At 28.4% G+C, this 18,318-nt stretch overlaps 4 protein-coding genes across 11 annotated transcripts; 2 read left to right on the top strand and 2 right to left on the bottom strand.

The window, feature by feature from the left end:
- Window positions 1-108: 108 nt before the first annotated feature.
- On the bottom strand, window positions 109-3,269 carry LOC118446209 (succinate--CoA ligase [GDP-forming] subunit beta, mitochondrial-like). The gene is made up of 6 exons (XM_035876605.2): window positions 3,068-3,269; window positions 2,814-2,913; window positions 1,657-2,252; window positions 1,437-1,571; window positions 1,242-1,370; window positions 109-961 (listed from the first exon to the last, which is right to left on the bottom strand). Exons 1-6 carry the CDS (start codon window positions 3,267-3,269, stop codon window positions 849-851), a joined length of 1,275 nt encoding a protein of 424 aa, XP_035732498.2. The 3' UTR covers window positions 109-848.
- A 65-nt stretch (window positions 3,270-3,334) lies between these two features.
- On the top strand, window positions 3,335-7,369 carry LOC118446206 (protein arginine N-methyltransferase 9). Of its 7 annotated transcripts, none has more exons than XM_035876598.2 (8): window positions 3,335-3,452; window positions 4,181-4,344; window positions 4,464-4,590; window positions 4,796-5,197; window positions 5,275-6,273; window positions 6,454-6,607; window positions 6,673-6,759; window positions 6,844-7,368. In XM_035876598.2, the coding sequence occupies exons 2-8, from the start codon at window positions 4,182-4,184 to the stop codon at window positions 7,189-7,191; spliced, it is 2,280 nt and encodes a 759-aa protein (XP_035732491.1). In that variant the 5' UTR covers window positions 3,335-3,452; window position 4,181; the 3' UTR covers window positions 7,192-7,368. The 7 variants fall into 7 exon arrangements, with proteins under 7 accessions (XP_035732491.1, XP_035732490.1, XP_035732489.1 ...); XM_035876597.2 differs by lacking the exon at window positions 3,335-3,452 and adding an exon at window positions 3,753-3,910; XM_035876596.2 differs by lacking the exon at window positions 3,335-3,452 and adding an exon at window positions 3,753-3,984.
- A 73-nt stretch (window positions 7,370-7,442) lies between these two features.
- Window positions 7,443-9,085, bottom strand: LOC118446298 (serine hydrolase-like protein). Of its 2 annotated transcripts, none has more exons than XM_085659561.1 (2): window positions 8,745-8,826; window positions 7,443-8,591 (listed from the first exon to the last, which is right to left on the bottom strand). In XM_085659561.1, the coding sequence occupies exon 2, from the start codon at window positions 8,583-8,585 to the stop codon at window positions 7,692-7,694; it is 894 nt and encodes a 297-aa protein (XP_085515687.1). In that variant the 5' UTR covers window positions 8,586-8,591; window positions 8,745-8,826; the 3' UTR covers window positions 7,443-7,691. The 2 variants fall into 2 exon arrangements, with proteins under 2 accessions (XP_085515687.1, XP_035732687.1); XM_035876794.2 differs by lacking the exon at window positions 8,745-8,826 and adding an exon at window positions 8,840-9,085 and having other exon boundaries at window positions 7,493-8,591.
- A 581-nt stretch (window positions 9,086-9,666) lies between these two features.
- Window positions 9,667-16,648, top strand: LOC118446217 (MBT domain-containing protein 1). Its single transcript, XM_035876619.2, has 10 exons — window positions 9,667-9,928; window positions 10,448-10,716; window positions 10,801-11,047; window positions 11,124-11,323; window positions 11,381-11,572; window positions 11,695-11,959; window positions 12,106-12,842; window positions 12,919-13,174; window positions 13,311-13,660; window positions 13,741-16,648. The coding sequence occupies exons 1-10, from the start codon at window positions 9,907-9,909 to the stop codon at window positions 14,068-14,070; spliced, it is 2,868 nt and encodes a 955-aa protein (XP_035732512.1). The 5' UTR covers window positions 9,667-9,906; the 3' UTR covers window positions 14,071-16,648.
- Window positions 16,649-18,318: the final 1,670 nt, after the last annotated feature.

The following is an 18,318-nucleotide window of genomic DNA, read 5'->3' as shown; positions in this document are numbered from 1 at the left end:
TTTTTTCGTCTGAAAATATTAAGAATACGAATATACTAATTATTTACAAAATATTAAATAATGTATTTGTGCAACTTTTATGTTTAATCAATATTATACAAACTTTGTCTATTTTAATAGGCATATTTACAAATTACCAACTGATGCTGACTAAATATGTTATATTTAATCAATGATTGAAAAATCGGACATTCAATAATAACAATGAAGCTCTCTTTGATCTGGTACTTTGTTTAAAAAATATTTCTAAAACGTTAAATAAAGTATATAACAATAGATAGATGTTGAGTAAAATGTGTTCTTTTATAAATATGTTAAAAGTGAAAGTAACAAAAAAATTACAAAATTTACTTTTAGTCCCATGAATAAAAATTATAATAGAGAGGTATAATAATTTTAATAAACAAATGGAAAGTTGCATTTTGAGAATACATGGAAAATGCATTTTCTAATATATTCTATATCATAAAAATAATAGAGCATAAATGGATAAAATGATAATCCATTATTACTAAAACGAAATAAAGTTTATAATTCAATGCTATACACCATAATCTTGTTTTCCTTTGAACACATATGCATTAAAAAATTAAATATATTTATAGAGTTATATTCAAAACGATATATATAGTTATATTCATAACGATATAAATCATTTTTAAAAATCTGTAAAAATCAGAAAAATATTAATTAAATAATTTGCAATAAGACAATGAGAATTTATGAAAAAACTATGCAAGTTATATTATATGAATCTTTTTTGTATTAAAATCTACAACACTACAAATCACAACCGTAGATTTCCAGTCTTTAGGAGGTTATATAGTTATAAGAAAATAGCAATGTATTTATGTTTTTATAGACATAACAGCTTTTCTTGCTGCTTCATCTAAGTCATTAGCTGTAATTATTGGCAAGCCGGAGTCTCTAAGAGTCTTTTTTGCTTCATTTACATTAGTACCTGCAAATAATGTAAAGTAAAAGAAACAAAATATACCATATTTAACTGCTTGTGTGTTCAAGTAAAAGAATAACAATTCTTGCAACTAAAATTACTAATTGTGTCATAGACTTAATGCAATAATGATCAAGTCAAAACAGATTTCTTTTTAATTTCTATAACTAACATCATAATTTTCAATAAAAAATATATTTGTCATTGAATTGTGAAAAATATTGTTCTTTGATTTGATCATTTTTTGCAATAAATGTTTTTGTTTCTGTTATTGAAAAATGATTACCTTCTAATCGAACCACAAGAGGTATTTTAAGACCTAAATTTCGTGCAGCTGCTATAATTCCATTTGCTATGGTAGCACAATTTACGATTCCACCAAATACATTAACCAGAATAGCTTTTACTTTTGGATCTAAAAAATTAATTATATCATAAAAATACTTTATACATATAAAATAATAACAATTTATAAGCATACCTTCATTTAAAATACGAAATGCTTGATAAACTTGGTCCTCTTTTACATTTCCACCTACATCTAAAAAATTAGCAGGGTTTCCTCCATTTAATTGGATAATATCCATTGTTGCCATAGCTAAACCAGCTCCATTAACTGAAAATAAAAATAATAAAAATTATGCTGTTATAAATAATCGATATACTATAAAAACATGCATATATTACTGTAAAATATCAACCTAAACATCCAATATTCCCATCCATTCCGATGTAATTTAAATTAAAATGTAATGCATCTACTTCTCTTGGATCCTTTTCATTAGTATCTTCTAAAGCAAAAAGCTCCTGTTGTCTAAATTGTGCATTATCATCAAATGAAATTTTGGCATCTACTGCAACAACTTGTTTATCTTTGGTTAATACTAATGGGTTGATTTCAATTTGTAAAGCATCAATATCAACAAATAATTTCCATAAACTCTTCAATTCGTAAATTGCTTTCTTATGTACCTCTGGGTCACTAAATCCTAAGAAATTACTGATATCTTTGGCAATAGCATCATTAATCCCATTATATATATCCAATGGTACAGTTTTTATTAATTCAGGTTGTTCTTTAGCAATAGCTTCAATGTCCATACCACCCAGTGGAGAGGCGATTATTACTGGCCCATTATGTTGTCGATCCATCAGAATGCAAATATATTTTTCAGAAACAATATCAACAGATTCAGCTATCATAACTTTTTGTACCAGAATGCCATCCTTTGAAGTTTGTTTAGTAATCAACCGATGACCTAACATATTCTTTGCAACATCTACTACTTCTTTGGGACTATTAAAAAAAAATATTTCAAAATAACATAAAAAATTAAACAAAAGCAACTATTATCTCTATAATAATATTTCAAATGTGTAACGTATAAAAAATATAAAATTATTATTACGTTCATAATCATTAAATATACATTTAATATAATCAAAAGTGCAAGTTTTTAAAAAGTGATATTAAATTTATTATTGATTTCATTGAATACAAAAAAAAGAAAACAAATCCATTATTAAATTCATGTTAAGTTCCAACAAATGTTTAAGCAAAAATTTGAAACTTTTCAACTCTTATTTTAATCCTTTGTAAATAGTAAATTTATTGTCTTGTTTTTTAACATACATTGAATTGCATTAAAAAAAATGACACTAGAACCTTCTTGTTATTAATTATTAAATTCTAAGAATTTAATTTTTTTTATTACTATTAAATGATCAGTTCCCTATGTCATTCAATATCACAAAATAATTTAAATTAGCCGCTGTAGTAGATTTATCAAGAATAATTTGTAACACTTTGTATAGGCCACTTCATATAAAATACCTTTACACATTTATTTTAACTTACTCCTTTGTAAGATGTACACCACCTTTAAAACCATTGTTGAACCATCCTTTACCACGTCCTCCTGCCAACACTTGAGCTTTGATAACATATTCATTTGCATCTGGAAGATAAACAAAAGATACAAAAAGTTCATTGGTCTCAAAATTGTCATAATCAAGAAAATTATTAATAATACACAAGCGAAAAAAATTTTGTTTATTTTATTATAGATGTATAAAATGTGATGAAAAAAGGAAAAAAAAAATGATACTAACATAAATTCTTTAGAGCAGAGCTGGCTTTGTTTAAATCATCAATGATGGCGAAATTTTGTACAGATATACCACAGTCCCTTAAAAGCTCTTTGCTTTGATATTCTAATAAATTGAGTTTTCTAAATTGTATCACTTCGCATAATCGATTTTTAATAAAAATTTGTGGGGTTTGGAAAGATTTTAAACTAAGTATTCGCAACATTCTTAACCTTAAGACTTCCACTTGATAAATAGTTCAAAAAACATCACTTGTACTCCAATCGAAGTGTGTTAATTCTCGCATGCGAGATTAGGAAAAAGAACACCACAAACAGACATTTTTCGGCAGCAAGACTACATAACGTTCATCAACGATGATTGGATGACGACAATACGCGCGAATAACGTATACGTTAAAATTTATGTTAAAAATCATTAACAACGATCTTTTTATATGGCTAAATATATATATTGAAGAGAAATTCCAATACACATGGCTTATAGATATGTATAAAGATTGGGAAGTTTTTCTAACCTATTAACATACGAATAACATGACGGAAATTCATGAAGTTGAAACTACCTGTATTTATTTTTGATGGGATAACATAATATATTTCTTATTATTTTTTTTTTTAGAATTTTTTATTATTTTAATTATTCAATGTCATTTATATTTACTTATTTATTGGAACTGTCACAATATATATCCATATATATATATATATGTTCATCAGGCGCAGATATTTTATTTTCATACCGTATGACTAATAAGCACAGTTTATTATAACACGTTTGTTTTAAATCTTATTTCTCCACCCTATTTTTTATTTTTACTAAGCTGACAGCGCTATCTCTGTTTGTGTATGTGTAATCATAAAACTCATCAACCAAATTCAAAGTTAATGTTTTTATTTGGTACAAATATATACAACAAGGTTATATATGATCTTTTTTTCTAATTTACACACGTGATTTCTTGTTATGAATATATTCTTTCATATATAATTTTTTGTACATATTTTTGTTGAAATTGACTTGATTTTTTGGATATACAGTCATATTTTTAAGTTATTCGAATGTAAATATGTTTATATTTACGTAATAAAAAGATTAATTTCATTATATTTTAAGGATGGAAATGGAAGTGAAGGATATAATAGAAAAATCTTTGAGAAAGGCAAAGGATCATGACAGTCTTGGCCATGTCGGAAAGGCTTATGCTTATTATACTGTTGTAGCAGAATTATGTTCTCCAAAAAGAGCAGAAATAGAGGAAGCATTTACAGATGTGTTATGTATGTTTTTATAAATAGTTTGTCTTGTCTATTTATATATTGTTATGTACCTTGTATATATTGTTTGTCTTCTGTATATATCATTTGTATTCTTTACAATGAAACAAATGTATATTTAGGTGAATGGTGTATGCAATTGGAGGTCAATAATAGGTTTTCTGATCTTCTGTTATGTTATAAACATTCTTTAGATATTTATCCAAATAATCCACGTATGCTAAATAATTTTGCAGCGCATCTTCTAAGGTAATAATTATGGTGAGATCATGTTTTTAGATCTATAGATTAATATCTAACAACTTCAAAAAATTGAGATCTTATTAGCTTATTTTATATATCTATTTTTATACTTTAATTTTAAAACATAACCATCTGATTCTTTAATATATAGATATAAATTGTATAAGACATTCTTGTTTGGATAGAAAAATTTATTATTATGCTGTTTAAGGAATAACGATCCTATGAGAGCAATACCTTATTTGAAAAAAGCCTTGAGAGTTGATCCTACTTTTCTACCTGCAGAACGAAATTTGCAAAATGCACATAGTATGGCTGTAGCTAGATGGCACTTTCCAATGTTGAACGATAAGCAAAGAAATAATGCATTTGCACAAGCAATACATAAAAGAATTTCTGAAGGCTATGACACCGTTTTAGATGTAGGAACTGGCACAGGTCTTCTAAGCTTATATGCAAAAGATGCAGGAGCCAAAAACATTTATGCATGTGAATATTCAACAGTAATGGTTAACATAGCAAAAAATGTGTTTGAGCGCAATGATGCAAAAGATATAAAATTGATACCTAAGCTTTCTTCAAATCTTAGAATACCAGACGATATTCCAGAAAGGTTGATTGAATTACTAAACAAAACTAAAACTTAAATTTCTGATTGGAAAAAACTTAGTTATTAATTTTTTGTTTCAGGTTGAAATTAATAGTAACTGAAACATTTGATGCTGGTTTGTTTGGAGAATTAATAATACCTTCTATGATTAATGCACACAAAAATATTTTAAGTAAAGATGGAATGGTTATACCTATGAGAGCCACTCTTTACATGGCTGCTGTTGAATGTGAATATATACGATACAGGTCATCAGTTTTATTTAACAAAATAAAAGAAGAATGCTCTCTTAGTTTTGATAATGTGCTTATAATACCAGACGATGAATATTATGATACAGAAAATCTTGAAAATGTTAAAATAAATCATATAACAGAACCACAAGTATTATTACATGTTAATTTTAATAACATGTATGAATTACAAGAATTTGCAAAAGATGGCATAAAGGCTATACGATGTGTTAAATGCAGATATGATGGTATTATAGATGGATTGGTAACTTGGTTCAAACTACATCTTGATGAAGAAATTGTAATAGATACATCAGAAGCAAATTCTTGTTGGCAACTGGCTGTATTTCCAACAATTCCAGCAGTCTGTAAAGAAGGTGATAACTTAACGATTAAGACTGAAGTACATAATGGAAAACTAAAGTGTTCTTACACATTAAGCACATTCAAATCTGATATTGATTCTAAATGTACATATCGTTTACCAAGAGAAATAATAATGTTCCTTAATGATCTTGAATATATTAAATCTCTTATTCAAATTAGCAAATCTCATGAAACTAGAAAATTAAATTGTATTTTGGATACCTCACCATTTCCTATCTACGGTTTGATGCAATTAAAAAAAAATAAACATAGTGAAATTTTATATTATGAAAGTAGTAATTTAATACTTTGTCATCTTGTTGAACAAATTATTAAAGAAAATGAAATTCAAGGAACAGCCTATGCTGTATCTGATTATCGTCAAATTCAACATCCTGTAGATATTATACTTTTTCATAATTTTGATATGAAGGGAGAACTAAAAGATTGGGGCCAAGATAGTTGTCATGAACTTTTCAGGTAATATGTCATCTTTTATTTTTTATAATCTCAAAATTATTTCGATAATTTATAATGACCGATATCATTAACATAAATATTAATAATATCTAATGATTTATATGCATATTAAGACTGTTATAATTAACTGTGGCTTGTCTTGTATATTCTTAATAAAATAATTAGAAATATATATTTTAGCTATTTGTTAAAGCCAGAAGGCATTATACTACCAGAGAAAGTATTTTTGATGGGACAACTTATATTCTCAGAAGATTTACCTAAAATAGTATCTGTAAAAGATGCAAATATTCAGTGGGAAAAAAATACATCGAATAAATCAAATTTTCATAAGGTATATATTATTAAGAATAAAATAATTTTTTTCAATTTATAATTATTAGAATTTTTTCTTTGTAGCATAATAATGAATATATTAATATTATGACAAATATTAAAGATGCATATTCAAGTTATAAGATTGCAGAATATATTAATGAATATAAGGTAATCTACTTGTAAGATTATATAATAATATACTATAGTCTATGATAAGTTTAAATTTGCATTTAAAAAATTCTAATGTTGCAGATAGATCAAATATTTGACTTAAATTTAAGTCTGTATTCTTATATACCTTTATCTGAAATACATACATTAATAGAAATAAAAGAAAATGAAAAGACACAATCTGTTGTAAATTTAAAAAAAATAGGCAATAATAATAAACAATTACATCCAAATGCTCTTATTTGTTGGTATAAAATTGAACTTACATCAGATCATGTACATTATACAAAAAGAAATGATTCTTTTATGAATCACATGGCCTTAGTGTTAGAAGATGAATTGCAAAACATTATTCGAGCAGATAATGAAGTAAAGATTAAAATACAACAAGTCAAAGGTCTAGTAAGTATCAAATTGATTACTGAATGAATCAAGAAGTACTGAATTATATATATGTGCATTTTTAGTTTTATAAATATGACTTTATTTTATAACAATTATATAACAAAATAATGAAAATATAATATTATGAAATTAGTAACATAATTAATATATGTTTTATAAATAAGTGTTTTTCTGCAATTATAAATATGTGGATCAAAATAAAATAATTTACATTAAAAAATTTTTACATATAATAATTTAATAAATAAAAAACCAAAACATTATATATAAGAAAACACTTATCATTTGTATATAAATTCATAATAAAAAATTGTAAAGTTCATAAAACAATTAATAACATATAATATTTATAAGGCAGCTTTCCTAAATTCGATATAATATTTTTCCCTAATTCCCATAATTTAATAAATAATATATATAAATTTGCATCTATTCCAAATTTTATCAACATCGATTATCAAATATATCAGCTTTCCATAAGTACAATTTTATTTATTTAAAATTAGTTCTTAATATATTATCTGTTAAAGTTTGCTTTTAATATTACTATCCAAGAAATTACATATATATGATGCTACTCTTTCTGGATAATTATTATGGACATCATGATTCCCAATTACATAAGTAATAGAGATATTATAATTGTTTAGTATTTGTTTTAACATATATGACATATCTTTGAATAATTCTATTTGAGAATCTGATAAAATAATTATACATGGAATTGAAATTTCTTTAAGACACGTTAGTGATTGATTCATACTAAAGTAAGGTACTACAAATACATTTAATCTAACATCACGATTATATTTATATAGACCATTAACTTTTGTTACAGCTCTCTCGTACAATGCTTCTGCAGCTTTTGAATTTAATGCTGAAATTCTTTTACATCTTAAAGCATATAATACTTCTTCTTTAGTATATAACCGAGGAGTTTTATTTGTGTTAGCTTTAATAGTAATATCACAAAGTTCTCGTAAGCGAGATACAAGTTCTTTATTTGATGTCGGAGGCGATATTAAAGAATCCAATAATATTAATTTTTCAATCATTTTGGGATAAAGAATAGAAAACATTGTACCAATGTGACCACCAAAACTATGGCCCATATAAATACAAGTATCCCATTTTAATGCATTTAATACATGATATATAGAAAGTACATAACTAAAATAATTAAGTGGTATTCCTGAAGTAAAGTGTGATGAAAATCCATGTCCTGGTAAATCTATACATACAATATAACAATTTTTTGGAAGATACTTAATAATTCTGGTAAAGGTACCAGCATTATCTGAAGTTCCATGTACTGCTAGAATTCTTCTATCAGTTGACAGACCCCATGCTTTAGCAGCTATATGTCCCCATGGTACAGATAATTTCAATTCTTCACACGTTTGTTTTCCTTCCATCATTAATCACTAATAATAATAAGAATTTATTAATTGAATTGCGATATGTAAAAATTAATGAATCGATTTTATAGAAATGTACAGATTATTCAACGTGAATTTTTCACAAGTACTTTTAAATTTACTTAAAAGTATTTATAGAGTAATTTTTTTCATACGCACACATTTAAAATACTTTAAAACAAATATATAAATAAAATTCGTTGTTATAATCTTTTATGTTAAATATTATATTACATAAAACAATACGTGCTTACCTTGAAGTTATATAAAAGAAAGTGAGAATGCAAATATTTTACAAATATTTGTGTTGACCTTTAATTCAATAATGTGATTATTTTTTTTTATTATTATATATTATTTAGTATTAATATGAATTTGGTATTAATATGAATTTGGTATTAATATTATAGATTGTTAATAAAAAATATATAATGGTTAGGTTAATATTCAACTATATTTAACTGCACAATTAGAGACTAGTTTTCTGTAGGTTATTTAGCAATTAAATTTGTGTAATGATTATACATTATGTATATATATGTACATAGCATCATGTATATAGTTTTATTACATTCTATTATGTTTTATTTAAAAATGAAAGAAAAATATTCTTATTTTCTTATATATATTTATTTTCTTATATATAATTCTTTCTACCACATTATATATTATATATATGTATATATGTATGTAGATAATATTTAAATTCATGAACACATGTGTGTGTGTGTGTTGTGTGTAATATATATATATATATTTGTAAATATGTAGTACTTATAATATTTGATTATATCGATGAGATAATAGTTATCAAATTTTTTTATTAGTTATAATTTCACATAATAATATAATAATATAAGTAATTTCCAATTGTAACATAGCCAGTGTAATATATATCATTCGTAAATACCTAGATTTTATAATTTGATATAATATATATATATTTGTGTATACGTATATATATATATACATATATATATATTTTATGACCCGTTGTATAAAATAGTGAAAAAATTTGAAAATGATTGTAAATTTATTTCAAACGTATCGTCTAGTTTTGTTTTCCTAAAGATTGTCAGCACTGAAAAGTGAGATGAGATCAGTAGTGTTAAAGCGAATGCCTACCGCCTAATGTTTTGCCCTATTGTTCACGATGTCTTGGAAAATGAATAGGTATTAAGCGACTCTAAATAGGCTAGCTGTGTTTTTTATGAATGGTGTATTATACATCAATCGAGATGGAACAGATACTATGTAAGAAACATAAAGGACGGTAATACCGGTTAAAAGCATTGACAGATTTAACGAAGAACGCTTTGTCATGGACATGCAAGCTCCGAATGGTTCGTATGTGTTTTCGAAATATATTAAGTACCTTCGACCATCATAATTAGCAATTTTATAATGATTATACCCATACAGATATTGATAAGGGTCAAAGATTTTAATTTTAAAAGCAATAAACTGTAAATTAAGGTTAAATAATATTTCTCGTACTTATATCGACATATTAAAACATGTTTTGTATTTCCATTTTATTTGAATTCGTTCAAATTTACGTTATTAAACATGTATGGTTGTATTGATATTCGATCTATTCTATAATAAGAATAATTATATATTATATATTAAATATATAATCTATTTGTTAGTGAGTGAAGAAAATAAATTATAATGCTTAGGTCTCTCTCTCTTTCTCTCTCTCTCTCTCTCTCTTATAAATTTGGTTTCTACACTAGATTTAATATTGAACATATTGTTTAAAATGTTTAATATTGTAGAGAAAATATATCATTAATTTAATTATAAATAATGTTAAAATAATTATTTGAATATAAGAATGGATGTTTGCATGAATTTAGTTTATGCTTCCATCCCTGGAATGCCAGAATTAGGGATGGTATGGATGGGGGACATGATGGTACATGGAGAACCTACACATGAGCTTATGTTAGACCCTCGTCAAAGTGAAAGTCCATTTTTTTCTCATGGCTCGCATGCATATGAGGATCTTAGAAATCATCAAATTGCTCCTACAGCAATGGTACGATATTTAGCACCACAATATCCTAATGAATGCTCAGAACCTGATGAAGCTATGGAAACTATGGATACACAAGAGATGCAACAAGTGAGTTATATCTCTTCTAATAAAAATACTTATAATATTATGCCAATTACTTAATTGTTATGTAACTCTAAATCTATTTATTAGGAATATGACTCACAATCAGAAAGACAAGAAATGAGTGAATATTTAACATTAGAAGATTATATGGCTGATGAAGATAGGGAACAGGTAGTAAGTAATGTAGCAACTCAAACTACTCATGATGGTTCACCGTTGCTACGAAATCGAAAAATAAAGCCTATAAAACATCCTGGTCTTATTCTAAAAACACCGATTGCTTATCAACCACATACTGATTTAAACTTCATTCCTATTCGTAAAGATGGCATAGGTAAGAATTGTAAAGCAGTATAGTTTATGTCTATTTATGTTTTCAATACATTGAACAATTTTTTTCCTTTATCCAGCTGTATGTGAAAAATGTGGTGCTATAGGAGTAAAACATGCATTCTATACAAAAGAACGAAGATTTTGTAGCAGAGCATGTGCACGTTCTTCAGAACATACTGCTTCCACTGCTGATTCAACATATAGCCCATCATATCCAGTAGAACCAACAACAGCTATGAATGCAAAGTCTCCTACTAATACAAAATCTTCAAAAGATGTAAGTTTAATAGAGCTAGGTAAAAATAAAATTTATTCAATGAACAATTTTCTTTAGGTGATAAAAAAAGAAACTGAGTTGAACGATTCTGTCAAAGAAGAAGAAGAGAAAGTTTTAGCAGAACCTGTAATGCCAGAAGATTTACCAGTACGAAGGAAAAGAACAGCAGAAATGGCTGGCTCTTATGACTGGACACCACATTTGGTTGAACCTGGATTTTGTGCTGCACCAGTATCTTGTTTTAAACATGTAAATTTTTTATGAAATTATTTTTTTAAATTTTATTAAATATACATATGTAAATCTTTAAGATATGTAAATCTTAAGATAATGATCTATAAGTAACATGTCATAAAATTTTATTGATACAGGCACCTATATCTGAAATATGGGATAACATAACAGTGGGTATGAAAGTTGAAGTTGAAAATACTGACTGTGACGAAGTATGTGAAGCTTTTCCAGACTCTTTTTGGGTTGCGACTGTATTACGTATATCGGGATATAGAGCTCTGTTAAGGTATGAGGGATTTGGCCATAATGCAGATAAAGATTTTTGGGTATCACTTTGTTCTAACGACATTCATCCTGTTGGTTGGTGTGCTACAATTGGAAAACCACTTATACCACCAAACAGTAAATACCATATGATTATTTGTATTGTATATTTATGTTTACCTGTGGAAATTTATATTATAAAAAAATTAAATTATCATAAAATAAAACATAATAGTATCTGTATTAGAAATATTATACAATATCATTTTATATTTTTTTCACAGCAATTGCTAACAAGTACAAAGACTGGAAGGACTTTTTAAGGAGACGATTAACCGGTGCAAGGACATTAACAACTAATTTCTATAATAAAGTTAATGACAGTATGAAATCTCGCTTCAGATGCGGACTTCATTTAGAAGTGGTAGATAAAAACAGAATTTCTCAAGTTAAAGTAGCTACAATACAGAAGATTGTTGGTAAGCGATTGCACGTGAGATATTATGATTCACCGCCCGAAGATAATGGTTTCTGGTGTCATGAAGACTCTCCTCTTATACATCCTGTTGGTTGGGCAAAGAGAATAGGACAATCGTTGGATGCATATCCTGATTATCTAGAACGTGTTTCAAAAGTAAAATTGTGCGAAGATGATGCTACAGATGGTCTTTTTCATGTGCCAAAGAATCATCATCTACACCTTGGATATACTTTTAGAGAAGGAATGAAAATGGAAGCTATTGATCCACTTAATCTTTCTGCTATCTGTGCGGCCACAGTTATGCAAGTTCTAAAAGAAGATTATATTATGATTCGTATTGATAGTTATGACGAAGATGCAAGTGGTGCTGATTGGTTTTGCTATCATTCATGTTCTCCCTGTATCTTTCCAATTGGGTTTTGTTCTCAGCATGGCCTACCACTTACACCACCAAAAGGTTATGATTCAACAACGTTTACATGGGATGCATATTTGATAGAAACAAACACAATACCAGCACCTGTACAGTTATTTAACAGGGTGACTATAATAACATAAACTGAAATTTAAATGGAATTAAAATATTTGAAAAAATAACATCAACATTGTATTATAGGAAATACCCCAGCATGGATTCATTGAAGGTATGAGGCTTGAAGCTGCTGATTTGATGGACCCTAGATTAGTATGTGTTGCTACTATTACCAGAGTGATAGGTCGGTTGTTGAGGGTACATTTTGATGGTTGGGAGGATGAATATGATCAATGGTTAGATTGTCAGAGTCCAGATATTTATCCAGTTGGTTGGTGTGACCTTGTAGATCATAAATTAGAGGGGCCCCGTGTACTCACTAAAAACACTAGTCCTACTGGTACTTATTTATATACTAATATATATTTAATACTAATTTATATATATTTTAATGTATTTAAATATTTACATATAATAATTATAAATATTTATAATTATTTTTTCTCTATTTATACACAAGTGTTATTTACTTTTAGTAAAATCACCAAGAGGCCTTAAACGTAAAGCTAAGAGAAAACTAAAAAAAGGAAGCAAGGTATCTTGCGCAAAAAATATACTACCTCGTCACAGTGAACGCATTAGTATGGCACGTGAACGTGAACGAGAATTAGAACCGGCACAAGGCACAAAAATCGAACGAGAACGTGATCTTGAGAGTTTACCGGAACAAGGAAGTAGAGAGCCAGAACCGGCAGAAGAACCTGCTGGTCCTGATCAAACTTTACCTAGTCCAACAAGTGGGCAAGGTCAGGCATTAAGTGATACACAAAGTGACGTGCAAAGCCCACCACCACCCAAAGAGAGAACTGCAACATCATATATTAATGTAATTTTTATTTTCGATTATAACGTTCACTGGTATAAAAAGCAATATTAAAAAAATGATTTAAAAATTTTTCATTTTAGGTAACTTCAGCAAATACAAAATATATTCCAAGGTTAGCAGATGTTGTTCCAAAGGGTTCAGATTGTGGTGATTTGGTGCCATCTGAATGGAATGTTTTTGATGTTGCTCAATTTCTCCGTGTCAATGATTGTGCAACATACTGTGACAATTTTAGCAAACGCAAAATTGATGGAAAGACTTTGCTAAATCTTACAAAGGACCAAATAATAAACCTAACGGGTTTCAAAGTTGGACCTTCTTTAAAAATTTTTGATCTTATTCAGCAATTAAAAATCAAAGTAAATCCAGCTCAGGAAAGATTGAAACTAGGACTGAAAAAATTATTATAACATACCTAGTATATAGCTGATATTATGAATAAGTTCCAACTGAAATAGATTAAACATGGATTTACAGGTAAGGCATATGGATACGTTTGACGTCGTATGTTATATTTGAGTTGCATTCTGTTTAATAGCCTCTTTTATTTCAATATATATTCTTAATAAAAAATAACCTGTCAATAATTTGTCTCAGCAAGTAATGAAATATTTTTCTTTTTTATATTCTATAAAATATTCTATAAAATAAAACAGGACAGAATTTTAATTGATATAAAATTGTGAAATAATTAGAATATCTTGTGTAGCAAACAATTTGAAATCAAAATTATGTACAGAATAATACAAAATACTTCATATAACCTTGATATGTAGATAAGATTTTATATATGCATTTTGAATTTGTTTGTATTTATAAATATGTGATTTTATTTTACATAACAGGTTTTCATTCTAGTGAGTTCTTTTCCCTGTATTGCCATAATTTGTAAATCCATGAGTCAGTTAAATCGATTGAATACAAATGCACCAGCCATCTATCGGTAAAGTCACAAAGAAATGTTTTTCATTGAAATAGAATTAGAAATGAAATGTAAGAAATATACAAATTCTGTATTACAGATTACAAGTAGACAAAATAAGTCAAATAAGATAAAATAATGTAATATGATAAAGTACAAAATAGTATTTGTTTGTCGATGATATAATTTCATAAATAATTATGACTATCAAAGTATCATTGATATCTGAATTATTCAGTATAGTTTAATGACCTTCATTGATTTGTGCCAGATTACAATTTCTATTGATGTATTTGTATATAGCTAATGGAATGGTAAGTTATCGACTTTTCTGCTTGTAAATATTATTTTTAGAACAATACAATATTAATACATTTGTGACAAATAAAAAAAATTTAGATGGTTTTAATTGCACAAGACAATTATTACCATTGGCTGATGCATTTGTATGAACGTACATTAAGATACGCAATATTCACGCGCAACTTACTCGTCAATACAGTAAATCAAAGAAAATAGATAAAATATAAGAATAATTCAGCTTTGACTCATAAAATACTATTTTAGTACCACAGAGTAACACAGGTTACTCTTATTATTTATTCACTGTTCTTGGAATCATTGTAGCAATTAACTCGAACTTGTACCTTATACCCGGCATTTAAAAAAATTTTGTTGGTAAATACACACGTAAATAATCCATTGATTGTACAACCTTCTCATGAACGAGTAATCTCTAAGTTACAGTTTAAAAATGCTCTTTTAACATGTGAACTAGATCTAGCAAAGCATATTAAACTTTACATTTGGGTTAGTATTGAAATTGTTTGAATATATTACAAAATACAATATGATGTTCAGAATAGAAAAAAATTTATCACAATGTTCATACTAAAATATAAAAGATATATTCATTTTCTTTTATATTTTGCAGATTTTTTAAATTTATGAAATGTATTCTGAAAGAATAGATAAGGAAATGTTAGCAAGAAATATATAGGATTGTTACAATCTTATCCTTTTTTCATAATAGGGGATAAATGTTTTTTGATTAATTAAATAACAAGTTCACACAAAATGAAATAGAAAAAGCAAAAACAACTAAAATATTTATTCTATTTTCATTATTTAACAATGCGACTACAAGTACAAAACGCCATCATAGCCATAAAATTTGGATTACAACAATTTAACTGGTTTGAAGCCAAAGTTAGGATAAAGAAAATCAGTCGCGAGACTCAGATATAGGGTTTTAAAAATATGAAAAAAAGATTTTAAAAGATATGCTTTTTGACAGCTGCCAAAGTTCTCAAAAATTTTTATTCAAGAATAGTATGACAAACACATAATCTATGACAACCCAAATATTTGAGTATCATTTAATGTATACTACAACACCTGCATAGTATTACTGCAATCATTAAATAGACATTACTAACAGGATACAAAAGAAACATGAGTAAAAGGATATATGGTGCGGGGAAATATAAGTCATTGATCATAAAAGTAAATTATACATAGATTATAAATGCAGCCTGTGATATTTGCTGCGATAAAAAGTAGAAATTCTGTTGTTTGCTCTTAACAAAGACATAATCTATTTCCATATATGCCATCTGCATATATTACCTGGATTTATTTTAAAATTAGTAGATGAAAATTAAAATATGCATTGTAAATTATCTATTCATATTTTAATGCCTCAATCTAAATTTGCGGTTTGTTTTGCATATGTTAAACTTATATTAAGTAGCATGCGTGAAAAGAAAAATAGATTATTTAAAACAAGCTAGAAGCACAGAAACTGTATTCACTATTGTAACCCATAAGCAATTGTATCAGCTACTTATCATCTATTAAGTGTAATATATTTCTTTTTACTTATAATTCAAGCTATGGGGAATAAATATGAATACAGTTCACAAATTTGAATGATAATCGTATTTGAATGATAAAAGTATTTATCAGTATGATAGATTTGAAGCGAATCTTCATTTACACTATTTTCTTTTTTTCTATAAGCTTATTAATACATATATTTCTTTTTTATAAAAGTAAGTAAGAATTGATTAAGGATTAATGTTTTACACATATTGTAAAGAAACATGCAAATAATGATGGAAGTACATTGTTTACATAAAATAGTGTAAGGGTTGTTCCATTCGCGTTAAGTACCATTCCATATAATTCATAGTAAAGAATTATAAACTTTTAAGTGCATCGTATTTATAATAACAAAAAAAGAAAAAAAAAAAAATAAAAAATATTTCATTTTATTTCACATAATAAAAGATAATAAAAAACGAATATTGAGAAACGATGGTAACATAGTGCATTCGAACTACGTACATTTCTTTCTATTTTCGTCATATTCAAAATAAAATGGTTAACATTAAATGCGTATAAAGCTCACAAAGTTTCAAGTAAATATCGAATTATCTAAGAACAAATTTAAAATTTTTGCACGCAGATTCTACGAAGACCGCGCAAGATTTTTTTATCGCTCGAACTTTATGACCGAAGGAAAAGTACGTCGAATCTCGAAGTTTATAGATCGAATGAAAAGTGCGCGAATCTTATATATTTTTATTATAGGACATCGTGAAAGACGCGTGGTAAAGCTTGGCAAAACGCATGCCCCGCATATATCAGTATGTGCGCTTGAGTACGCGCGTACTTGGGAGCTCTCATCGTTGATGATTCTCACGTTACGTGGCGCTGCTCTCTTTTCTCTCGTATAATCGTGACGAGAGAAGATAATGAAGGAAGCGCCGATAGGGAGTGGAGAAGGGAGAGGAGTAGCACCTAACGAGCAGCACTATTCTAGGCTCTCTTTCTATCTCTCTCTCTCTCTCTCTCTCTCTCTCTCTCTCTCTCTCTCGCTATAGAATTCTATGTGTATGCGCGCGGGCGTATACGCGACGGCGCGGCACAAGGATTGCCGCGAGGTGGGGGTACTGGCGTATTCTATGGGCGGAGCCTCCGCCAGCTGGCAGATGTTTCCCGCGCGGCCGTATCATTCCTTTAGCGTAAAGCTGCGCGACGTGAAAATAGTTCCTGTCGGACGATCGAAGTATCTGAGTTAAGGACGGTGATAGGAAAGGAAAGAAAACTTGAACACGGGATGTATGGCGCTAAGCTTTAGTCGTATATGTCAGAGAGAGAGAGAGAGAGAGAGAGAGAAAGAGAGAGATAGGAACAGAGAGGGGGAGAGAGAGAGAGAGAAAGAGAAGGAAAGAAAATAAGAATAGGAGGGACGAGTCAGCTTCGGATTGGTCCGAAGTAAGGGTCCTCGATATCAGGGTAGCGCGAAGCGCGCGAATCGCCCCGAGCGCGGGCCATCGAACTTCTTGAGAGAGAAGGGAGTCTGTACATGTGTGTATACGTGTGTACGAGAGAAAAAGAGATAGAGATAGAGAGAGAAAGATAGACTAGATTTTCGAAGGGTGACGTAATCGTCCCGTCGAGTCTCACGCACGCTCGTCAATGCGTCGCCTCGTCGCTTTGAGTTGGTGCGGCTTTCGTACGGGAAGGTGTGCCGTTTTCGATACACAATTTCGTGTCCTTGACATATCGCGAGGCCAAGTGTAAAAGAGTTTTCTTCGTGCGGTCGCAGCATGTTTCTGGCGGTGTGCTTTGGTAAAACGGTACTACGCGGTGCGACATGTCGGAATGAGAGAGCAAAGCATTACGTACATTCGACGGTGCGTTCACGGTGAGCAAACTGTGTATCGTT

The sequence above is a fragment of the Vespa mandarinia genome, chromosome 10, assembly GCF_050613455.1.
Source record: "Vespa mandarinia isolate Hongniang chromosome 10, ASM5061345v1, whole genome shotgun sequence".
Lineage (NCBI taxonomy): Eukaryota > Metazoa > Arthropoda > Insecta > Hymenoptera > Vespidae > Vespa > Vespa mandarinia.
This window is presented reverse-complemented; position numbering and strand designations above follow the sequence as displayed.

What these genes read in the sequence shown, in the direction of transcription:
- LOC118446209 (XM_035876605.2), bottom strand. Translation starts at nt 3,269, where the DNA reads ATGTTGCGAATACTTAGTTTAAAATCTTTCCAAACCCCACAAATTTTT. An exon ending in TGGGAATATTGGATGTTTAG is followed by an intron (nt 1,572 to 1,656) that starts GTTGATATTTTA and finishes TTTTATTTTCAG; the next exon opens with TTAATGGAGCTGGTTTAGCT. An exon ending in TCTTGTGGTTCGATTAGAAG is followed by an intron (nt 962 to 1,241) that starts GTAATCATTTTT and finishes CATTATTTGCAG; the next exon opens with GTACTAATGTAAATGAAGCA.
- LOC118446206 (XM_035876598.2), top strand. Translation starts at nt 4,182, where the DNA reads ATGGAAATGGAAGTGAAGGATATAATAGAAAAATCTTTGAGAAAGGCA. An exon ending in AGCATTTACAGATGTGTTAT is followed by an intron (nt 4,345 to 4,463) that starts GTATGTTTTTAT and finishes ATGTATATTTAG; the next exon opens with GTGAATGGTGTATGCAATTG. An exon ending in ATAAATCAAATTTTCATAAG is followed by an intron (nt 6,608 to 6,672) that starts GTATATATTATT and finishes TTTTCTTTGTAG; the next exon opens with CATAATAATGAATATATTAA.
- LOC118446298 (XM_035876794.2), bottom strand. Translation starts at nt 8,585, where the DNA reads ATGATGGAAGGAAAACAAACGTGTGAAGAATTGAAATTATCTGTACCA.
- LOC118446217 (XM_035876619.2), top strand. Translation starts at nt 9,907, where the DNA reads ATGGACATGCAAGCTCCGAATG. An exon ending in ACCACTTATACCACCAAACA is followed by an intron (nt 11,960 to 12,105) that starts GTAAATACCATA and finishes TTTTTTTCACAG; the next exon opens with CAATTGCTAACAAGTACAAA. An exon ending in TAAAAACACTAGTCCTACTG is followed by an intron (nt 13,175 to 13,310) that starts GTACTTATTTAT and finishes ATTTACTTTTAG; the next exon opens with TAAAATCACCAAGAGGCCTT.